The 10400-nt window shown below is 43.7% G+C and overlaps 1 protein-coding gene across 2 annotated transcripts in view; it reads left to right on the plus strand.

Moving 5' to 3' along the window:
* The window catches only part of LOC109515042 (FERM and PDZ domain-containing protein 4-like), a 30731-nt gene that overhangs the window by 6156 nt on the left and 14175 nt on the right, over positions 1 to 10400 (plus strand). For both annotated transcript variants that reach the window (XM_019868604.1, XM_019868605.1), the window contains exons 2-4: positions 7635 to 7751; positions 9216 to 9367; positions 9787 to 9889. In XM_019868604.1, the coding sequence (XP_019724163.1) occupies positions 7635 to 7751; positions 9216 to 9367; positions 9787 to 9889 (372 nt within the window). The remainder of the gene's footprint in view (positions 1 to 7634; positions 7752 to 9215; positions 9368 to 9786; positions 9890 to 10400) is intronic.

Genomic DNA, 10400 nt, shown 5'->3' on the forward strand with positions numbered 1-10400 from the left:
GGACACACAGAAACGAACAACCATCCGCGCTCACACTCACACCGAGGGACAATTTGGAGTGTTCAATCAGCCTGCCATGCATGTTTTTGGAATGTGGGAGTAAACCGGAGGACCCGGAGAAAACCCACGCAAGCACAGGGAGAACATGCAAACTCCACACAGGAAGGCCGGAGCTGGAATTTAACCCGGTACCTCTGCACTGTGACGTCGACGTGCTAACCATTCGACTACCGGGCCTCCCGTGATCTATAATTCAACTTGAAATTGACTTTGTGCATCACGTGACCTGAGCAATAATTTTTCATGAAACGTAATCTCTCACTAAAACATATACAGTATATAAAAGTCTCTGAGATGTTTTTTTTTTTGGTTCAGCTGCAATCAGGACTCAGTGTATCCATACTGTCATTGAAGATTCATTGAAAGTTGAGTATTCATTCAAAATGTCAACATTCAGCGAGCTGGAGCTCCCACACCCCTGCTCCGATTGAGCTGGAATTTGAGATTTGGTGTTTTACCATCACTATCAACAAGTACGGCAAGTTTCGTTGAAATCAAAATACGAGTATGGTTGGTTAAAATCTTCAAATTATTTAGGGAGATTTGGCATGGAAAGACCCTTATGGTTTTTATTATCCGGTGTGTGTTTGCAAAGCCTCTTGCAAATGGGCTTGAAAAACGTGTGCACATATTCTCTTTTTTTTGTGGTGGTTACTCAAAACCTTACATCCCAGCAGATGCTTGCCATGCATGAATGAATGCAGCGAACTAGAAACTTGCTGCATCGGTGTGAGTGCACGTAGGCTCAGCACACACAGGAATATACTCACCAGCTTTTGTGTGTTAAATCCACTAAAAGCCAAAGCATGTTACTGGCATGGAGCAAAGCTATATAAAAGTGGCAACACTCAAATGAAACTCTTCACAACGTCCTCCAATGTTTCATTCATGAGGACATGCTAACGGTGTAAGAGAGCAAGATGGGATGGCGAAGGGCCAACAAAGGGAAAGTGTGTAAAAGAACATTTTTAAAAAGCTGCATCTCTCATTCAATAATAATTTTGTATCAGGATCCAAAACAGCAGAGGAACGTAATCATGAACAAGCATCGCTCCAACATCTTTTGTTGACAATCAATTGAGACAGTTACATGCAGAAGCATTTCTCCAATTTTGTCACTCTGTCCAATAACAGCGGATATAAATAGGCTACAGCAATGGTCGGCGACGTGAGACCTGCAGGGCAACAATTGGCTCGCCACTAATTATATCTGGCCCGTCAGATGACGATGATTCAAAAAACAAAAGATAATTAGGGATATCACAATATTCACGGTATTAAAGGTGCCTCAATGTCGGTGTGGTCTTGTTGCGGTACCAAATAATGAGCCACTCTGCTAAATATGTCATTTTGTTCGGTCACTTGGAAGCGCTCCATTTCCATGTTTCGAGTTGTACGATTGGCTGCCGAACCGAAGTGACAATGTGGCCACATCACAAGAGACACAGTGATGGTTGGCTGACTGGCCCACAAGGCATTAGTTCCGCAAGCTATGTCAAAACAAAAGCCAGCCATGCACACTAACTGGTTTACGTAAGGACCATACATGAATCTTCCAATTATAAAATTAGAGAGCACAAATGAGAGTTGAAAGACACATTGATTCTAGACATTCTGAATCCACTTAGCGGGCTCTCTCCAAACATAAGCATATCACTGAGCACAGAAAAAAGAAACAAACGGGGTTAGTTGATGAATTTCTTCAATGTTACTTGGCTATGTTTTTATACCTATGTTTCCTGTCATTTGTTCCTGTGTTTCGGACTTGACTTCAACGACTTAAAGGGTACCTCCGCCAGCCCATTTCCTTGTATTGGTAGTGAAAGGGATTAATATTGTAAAACTTGATAAAGGTCTGGTGGTCCCATCTTTGTGTCGAGTCTTGTATTTGCCAAAACAGCACGCCCAAAATCACCCTGGTTAATTTTAATGCAAGGCGTCAGGTTAGGAACGAATGTGTTGTCACGTCATCGACTGGGCCTGCTCTTACACCCGTGAGTGATGTTCCAGATCATTGTTGTTGTCATATAGAGTACGGACCTCAAATCCACAATTTCTGTTTGTTAACCATTTAACCACCGAACCCTGCATTCATTCCGATGGATTACTAATTGTACATTTTCTTCAAAAGAATGTAGCATCCAATTTCATCATTAAGGTAAATGAAGTGCACTTTTATGGTGCTTTATCTACACCAAATGTTGTCCACAGCGCTAGCCAAGCCTCAGATTCACTTTTTGTTTTAAAATACGTATCGCCTATACATATGTGGTAACGCAGCATCAATTTCACATTTAACCACCATGATTCACCGCATTACACTGTTGAGCAGCAGAACACAGAGTGTTCTTTCAAACATCCATCTGTTTCCTGAAGCGCTTATTCTTCTGGAGTAATTTGAAATCCAATCGCTTGTCATACAAGTTGCTTTCTGCCGCTGAGCTAACCGGTGCATGCGCTTCTTCTGTATAAGCAGGTCGCACATAGATGTGGGACGTAGTTGTGAATGTGAATTTGAATCTGGATACACTTATTCTGCCTTTGTTTGAAAGGGTCAATTATTGCTTATCGTTGTTTTCATTTTTATCAAGTTTATTGAGACATCCATACGCTTTGTATTCCACCATGATAGCTTTTTCATAGACCAGAATCCTATGCGAGCAGGTACTGCCTGCGGAAGCCAATGACGATCCAGAATCCTTTCAATACACCACGGCTGCTCTCCCAGGAGCCAAAGAAGCGCAAATTCATGTTAGCCTCTTGGACAGAACGTCCCGCAAGCTTTTATAAGCATGCTTTAATACAACCAGTGTGTTATGAATAACAAAAGTAAAGGCAGCGGCGGACCCAATAGCGAATGGGAGACCGTTGGTGAGATGAAGGAATGGCATGGAGGATAAGTGTAGAATCAAGTAGACTATGGAGGAAGCGCGAAGCCAGGCTGGGCAGGGTGGCACTGGTAGAAAGACAATCAACAGGTTCTGCACCAAAGTACAAAAATGGCAAGCGTGTGCACTAGTAATGGCCGAAATACCACTCCGAACGCATGAAGCACCTGGCACCCGCTTGCAGATCCGCAGAGGTCTAATACACAGGAGGTGATTGTTGATCAGCTGCAAGTGTGGGAACACCCTTCGGAAATCACCCCGCTCAGCCTGATAATTAAAAGCAAGAGACAAACAGAAGGTCCCCGGAAATGTACTCGCCAAAATAAAGTAATAAATCAGTGATAATTTTACAGTTTGAGCCCTGAGAGTCTCAGGGACTCGCTGATCAGAAAAGTATGAGTCCCATTATGCATTTAGAGAGTCCCAAATTTCGAATTCTGAAATGGTCTACTTATTCAATTGCATATGATAATAACACAAAAAACAACAATATACATTGATAATAGGTTTATTTCGTATTAAAAAAATGCTGCAAAAATTTAATTCAGGTATACAAGATTTGCTGAGAAATAGGTTCTTATTTCATCCCATGGTTCAGTCTCTTTTGAGTTCATAAATTCTCCACTCTTTACTCTGCTTCCAATGATGCAAGACTTTCTCAAAGTCAACTTACTATCGCAAAAAACTATCCAACTTTAGCTGATTCCTCTGTGATATCTCCGCAATAAACTTTCGCAACACTTGTTCGCAATACTTGTTTTTCCGTTACACAACTTGGCAATCGTCTGCTTTCCGCGAGGTTGAAGGCGGTTCTCGCCAATCTCGTCTCACGAGAACGGAAATCTCGTCACGCTAGATTACTTAACGCGAGATCAAAACAACAATGGCGGCGATTGTCGAACTGCGACACTGCGTTGCTGGAAAAAAACATGTACCGTAGGTTTTATTTTTTTGTTTTGACTGAGAAATTTCCTTGCGTCCCAAAAACACACATTATTTGGAACTGTGCGTCCCGGGGGAAAATTATGCGTCTAGGACGCGGGACGCAGAGGTAACGAGATGACTGATAAATACACAGAAGGACGAGGGTCACGCAGTGTAATCAAAACGCATGTCTACACATTGACAAATGACCAGATATTAAGCACCAACAGAAGTGGCTTTTCATCCGTGACCAGAATCATCACGAACCGGGTCTTGGCTGTCCTCCATTGATGGACTGGCATTTTGCTGACGACTGACAGAAACACACACCGCATGTCTCCTACGTGTTTGTTCATGGGGTTGGTACCCTGGGTGCTTCTCATGGAGGGGTTTTAGATTAATTTTCAACCTTCAAGCCGTTTCTTATTTCCCAGGATTTCAACGCTGGGGTTTTTAATGTGACGTGGCTAATTTATGTATTTTCACTCATGAGCTTCATGCTGCCAATACATTTACGCACACCAGTGAAATTGGCAAAGCTGTCACAGGGGACCAATAAAACTGTTCTGAGATTGTGCTCATACTGAATAATTTTGCAGCTTCTCAACATCCCATCCATTCATCTTATTCATTCTCCAAACCGATTACTCATCAAGTAACACTAAATATTACGCTGCTTCCAAACTTAAAGCAACTGATATGACTGTCTAAGAAGACGGTAGAGCTGCCGCACGTAACGTAGGCATAAATTAATTGATGGTGAAACGATGGAAACAGTGTAAAGAACTCACAAAATACAGAAAGTCTACAAAAGCTTTCAGGGGAAACAAAAGTCGATGGCCAGACCTCGACAACGATCTAGAAGACTGGGTCAATTTACAAAGAGCAGGTGTTTCCACTGTGCGGATCAGACTGAAAGCCAAAGCAATTGGCACCAAAAAGAAGATTGAAGATTTTGAAGTCTCAGATTTAAGAGACGAAAGGGCTCATCAATCAGGGTACAAGCAATTCGGTGTCAACAGCTTCATCCAGATTCTCAGGTAAAAGTTAGTTCCAAAGTTCAGCAAGTACACTGAAGCCAGGAAAGCCGAGCTCTCAGTGGGACTAGATGACATCGGAAAGATGGACGAAGTACCTTTGATATTTGACCGACCTCTCACCTTGACGACAAACAAGAAAAGAGAATCCTCTGTCACGATGAAAACAATCGGTCATGAGAGAATGCATTTCACTTGCGCAAAGAGCTGCGCAGCATCCGGAAGAAAGCTTCCACCGATGGTCATTTTGAAATGGATAACGATGCAGAAAAGCAACACAACCGAAAGGAATCACTGTGAAACTCAACTAAAAAAATGTGTGGATGAGAGAATGCCTAGTAAAGGACCGGCTGTCAGAATGCTGCAGCAAGTGGCGGGGGATTTTTTTCCCCCACACAAAACAGCGTTGCTTGTTTTGGACAGCAAGAGGGCCCAGATAACACAATCTGTGAAAGAAGCCGTCAAGAGAACAAACGCAATTCCTGCTGTGACTCCTGGGGGCACAACAAAGTATTTGCAGCCACTCGACATCAGCGTGAAGAGCGAATTTAAAATGGCACTTTGAGTTCATTGCGAGGAATAAATGACGAGCTGCGAGAAATTCTTTATCGAAACTGGCCGCATTCGAAGAGCAATTTATGCTGAAGATTGCCAGTAGATGTTTACAGTGCGGAGCAGTGTAAATCGGTCCCCAAATACAAACTGTCACAGTCCGGCTGGTGACGGGCAAAAGTGGAATCTCAAAACGCAGATTCAGACAAAATGATAAAATCGAAAACGAAAACAGCTTGTCACAAAAGGGCAAGAAAACCAATTCACGATAAATACAAAACGAGCATAGTTTACCAAAACCAAATGGATTACAACTAGAAAACTAAAAAAAAAAACCTAGAAAAGTACACTCGGCAACCACTGTAATTCATCACTGTATTCCACTTCCTGAAGCAGCTAAATTAGAAGCCAGATGATCGATATCTTTAATGGCCGACCATGAAGGCAAAGACATGAGCAATCAATCACATTGAGATCATTTCAGCGTGCCAAGGAGCGATCATGAATCCAATAAGGTGAAAATAATTGACGTAACAGCAAAGCAAATGTGTAAATACTCCCTCTTTATTTGCATGTTTTGTTTGGATGTTTCATTCTTTCTGTTGTGCTCTTCAGTTAATCACAAACCTGGACCACGTCATTGACATTTTAAATTTGAAACGCTTATTCTCAGGAGGGTCACGGGCATGTTGTGGCCTACCGTAGCTGTTAAGAAGATAAGTTAAGAAGCTCGATCATTCGTCAGGGACTCAGAGTGAAGCCAATGCTCTGAACAGCCAGATGAGGTGGTTCGTCTTATATTATAGATTTTTATTACCTTGTTATTCTTTAAGTTTCATGTAATTGAACTTTTGCCATTTTGTGTTGTGTATTTGCAGGTATTGAAATTACCTTGCCATTTCCAAGCGTTTTTTTATTCATATTAGCTTTTCCTGCTTTTGTGACGCCAACGCTTTCTGTTGATACTTTGTCGGTCCTTGATTTTTCTGTAAATACATATTTTTTGTACCGTCGTTTGTCTGAGTCTACGATTGTGGATCCGCTTACCATCCGGTCCATTTTTGGATCATGTCAGGCTCTCCTTGTTTCAGAGCCATGATGTTGGTGATCTTAATTGTATCAGTGGTGGTACAGTGTCTGATTTCCTAATTGACACAATATGCATAAGAATCCATACGAACCTTATTTTGACAGTAGAAATATATTGAACAATGAGGTTCAGGTAAACTACGAGAGTCGCTTCTTCCAGATCTGTTGTGAGGTTCTCAGAGTCGCCATTCCCGTCCCATCCACAGCACTGCATTCTGAAAATCCTCTGACTCCACATACACACTCATGTACAGATGCGCAAGTGCACACATACGTACAGATACACACACGGGCTCTCATTTTCCCTCTGTCTCCTACTCATACACGCGCGCGCGCACACACACAGCCTTGGATTTGTTTTCCCTTTGATGAAATGGGGATTATGGGATAAAGGAGGCGAGGCCATGGCAGTTTGGTTCAGTTTGGAGCACAGCTGGTCACAGCCGCACAATGACAGACAGATGAATGTTGATCAGCCCTCGGATCCTTGCACCACACACACACACACACACACACACACACACACACACACACACACACACACACACACACACACACACACACACACACACACACAAGAGCCTGAGTTTGTTCTGAGCTTTCAATTCTCGGGCTGTGAAAGCAGCACTGGATCTGATGCCTTTGGGAGGACGGAAACCGTGGATGCAAAGTCAACACGGTTGCTGCAATTTAAGAATGAACGGCCCGTTTTATTTCTTGACAGAGATGACATACGCTTGAGAGAATATTGCCACACCTTTAACCTCTAGACAAGTGTATTTTTAACCCCCTGCAGACGATCACATGACTAACAGATACATTCATTGTGGGACTTAGCCACCTGGATTCATATGGCAATGACATACTTATCTAGTATCCACTGCGCCACCCCCTTTCCCCGCTCTCATACAATCCAAAATGACATTGTACGGTTAATTTGCTCTAACCTTGTTTATCTGGTTTCCTGGGAAACCTCTGAATAAGGACATGCTTATTAACTAGTTTATGAAAACATTTTTTCATTGAGAAGCAAAGTCTGAGATGTGTTTGAAATATCGCTGATCTCCCTGACTTTGCAATGCAGTCACAAAAACAAGACATCAGGCTGGCCACCCCCGGGCTCCTGGGGGGCACTGCAGGGGCCTCCGTTCAGTTGGGACAGCATGAACTGCAACAGGGAGAGCCAGAACTGCCTCACCAAGTAAGTGGAATCAGAATATCCACACATTCTCTGCAGCATTCAAAATTAGAAGACGCTTTCCTCGCTTCTGCTATAAACAGAATCCAATGGGTTTGCAAAGTTCATGCTAGTTTCAACGGCCACACTTTGACAACTCAGGAATGGATTTTGAGCAAAAAAGGGCAAAAATGGGATTTCAATATTGTGATGGCATCACAACTGAAACTAAAGTAGATGTTCACCCATCTATTGTCAGTACAGCTTGTCATCATTACAGTCGAGGAGAGTCGATCCCAGTTGGTATTGAGCAAGGTGGGTCTGAGCTGAGATTCGGACTCAGAACCTCTCAATTTGGGGAGACGTGCTAACGACCGAGGGCGGCACAGTGGGCGACTGGTTAGCACGTCCGCCTCAGAGCGCAGAGGTGCAGGGTTCGAATCCAGCACCAGCCTTCCCGTGGGGAGTTTGCATGTTCTGACCGTGCCTACGTGGGTTTTCATTTGGTTCTCTGGTTTCCTCCCACATTCCCAAAACATGCATAACAGGTTGATGGAACACTGTAAATTGTGCCTAGACGTGAGTGTGGGTGCAGATGTTTCTCTGTGTGCCCACCGATTGGCTGGTAACCAGTTCAGGGTGTCCCCGCCTACTGCCCGATGACAGCTGGGATCGGCTCCAGTACGCCCGCAATCCTCATGAGGACAAGCAGATTAGACAGTGGATGGATGGATGCTAACTACTGTAGGGTGCGACTCACTGCTCCAACATTCTTGTGTCAGGTTTTCATTTTCTCCCTGTGCTTCTCCGACATTCCAAAAACAAGCTTCTGTGAGTTTGCATGCTAGTTTGTTTAAACGTACCCTACAATTGGCTCCAGGATGTACCCTGCCTCTCACCCAAAATCAGCTGGATGGACTTCAGCTGAGCTCTAAGGTGGCTTAGAAAAAGGATGGATGAAAAATTTCTCATCAAATTTTCATTGAATGAACAATAACACAGTTGAAATTGAAAGCGCTAACTTGAATAAAATCGATAGGGAAGGTTTGTTCAAAGGCTATGCCAAGACTCTTATACTTGCTTTTATTTTATGAAATTAATATAAAAATCACTGAATTCACTCTGCTTTCTCTCAAATGTCCTGCTATGGCAGACTTTGGCATGTAAATACATGTCATTAACTCTTCAACCTTCGGAAATTCGGCCTTCCTTGTTCTGCCCTCTGGTTGGATTAAACCCTCTCCGAGCCTGATGAGAATGGGAAGATCACAGATTGGAACATGCTTCATTACAGGCAGATTTAGTTTACGATTTCCCCGTTTTATGTGAAATACAGAGATGTGATAATGAAATAAGGGTGGTGGGGGTGCTGCGAAAGGAGAAAAAAAATTGAAAAAAGGAAATAAAGTGGCAATTGAGGCAGATTATAGAACGAGTTCAATCCATCCGGCTAGTGTTTGCTGTTTCTCCTTTCTGCCGTCTTCCAAGCCAAGTTTCCCAGAGCAGCTCCCTCGAGGAGGTTCATCTGGATGGAGTTCCACCTGTGCCCCGCTTGGTGGAGATGAGGCGTGACCCCGTCTTGGGTTTTGGATTTGTGGCAGGCAGTGAGAAGCCGGTGGTGGTCCGCTCGGTCACGCCAGGTTTGTAAAAGCGATCGCCTCAAATACGACCCTCCGGCAGTCATCAATACATTTCTTTTGTTCCTTCCACACGATAATTTGCAGAACAGGAGTTGCCTGTTGGTCTTGGTAAACGAGCACACATAAGCAGTGATTAACCATCCAAACAATCAATCACCATGACATTGTAAAACTGCACTTATTTTGAGGTGATGGCCCAGTTGCAAGTACAAAAGACAACGCAATGCATTTTCACACATGACACCTACAAACCGCTTCATTTGTTTATGCACAGCTCACTATTTTGCAAGAAAAATTCGACCTGATTCATTGCATGTGTGTGTGTGTGTGTGTGTGTGTGTGTGTGTGTGTGTGTGTGTGTGTGTGTGTGTGTGTGTGTGTGTGTGTGTGTGTGTGTGCATATGTGTTTTGTGTTGTAGGTGGCCCATCAGAGGGGAAGCTCTTGCCAGGTGATGAGATCATCATGATCAATGACGAACCTGTCAGTTCGGCTCCAAGAGAACGAGTCATCGACCTTGTCAGGTGGCTGGAGGAACATTAGAGGCACTCTGAAAATTAACAGTAGTTCCATTTGTCAGGTGGTGGATTTGCCAAAGAGATATATACACAGTATATACCTGTATATCTATATATATCTATATATTTCATCAAAAGGGAGGGATATTTGGCCATGACAAGCTAACAAGTCTGTTTTTAGCCCCGTTCACACGGCAACGTTTGGTCCGACGCAGCGCCGAAACAGATCCAGTCGAGCAATCACACGTGCACATTTGCTCCGGCGTAGCTCCACTAAAGAGCTTATACCGGACCAAATTTGATCCACCTCAGGGAGGTGGTTTAAAAATTTGCTCCAGAGCAAATGCTCGTTTGCGACGCTACGCCGAAACAAATGTGCACGTGTGAACGCAGCTGGATTAAATTTGCTCCAGAGCAAATGCTCGCTTGCGGGGGAGTGGCCTCGCTACGCTCGCTACCAGATGCACGGAATCCGACCCCGGTCGACAGTGACGAGGGGGCCAGCGACACAGACGAA

Source organism: Hippocampus comes, unplaced genomic scaffold, assembly GCF_001891065.2.
Source record: "Hippocampus comes isolate QL1 unplaced genomic scaffold, H_comes_QL1_v1.1 scaffold41, whole genome shotgun sequence".
NCBI lineage: Eukaryota > Metazoa > Chordata > Actinopteri > Syngnathiformes > Syngnathidae > Hippocampus > Hippocampus comes.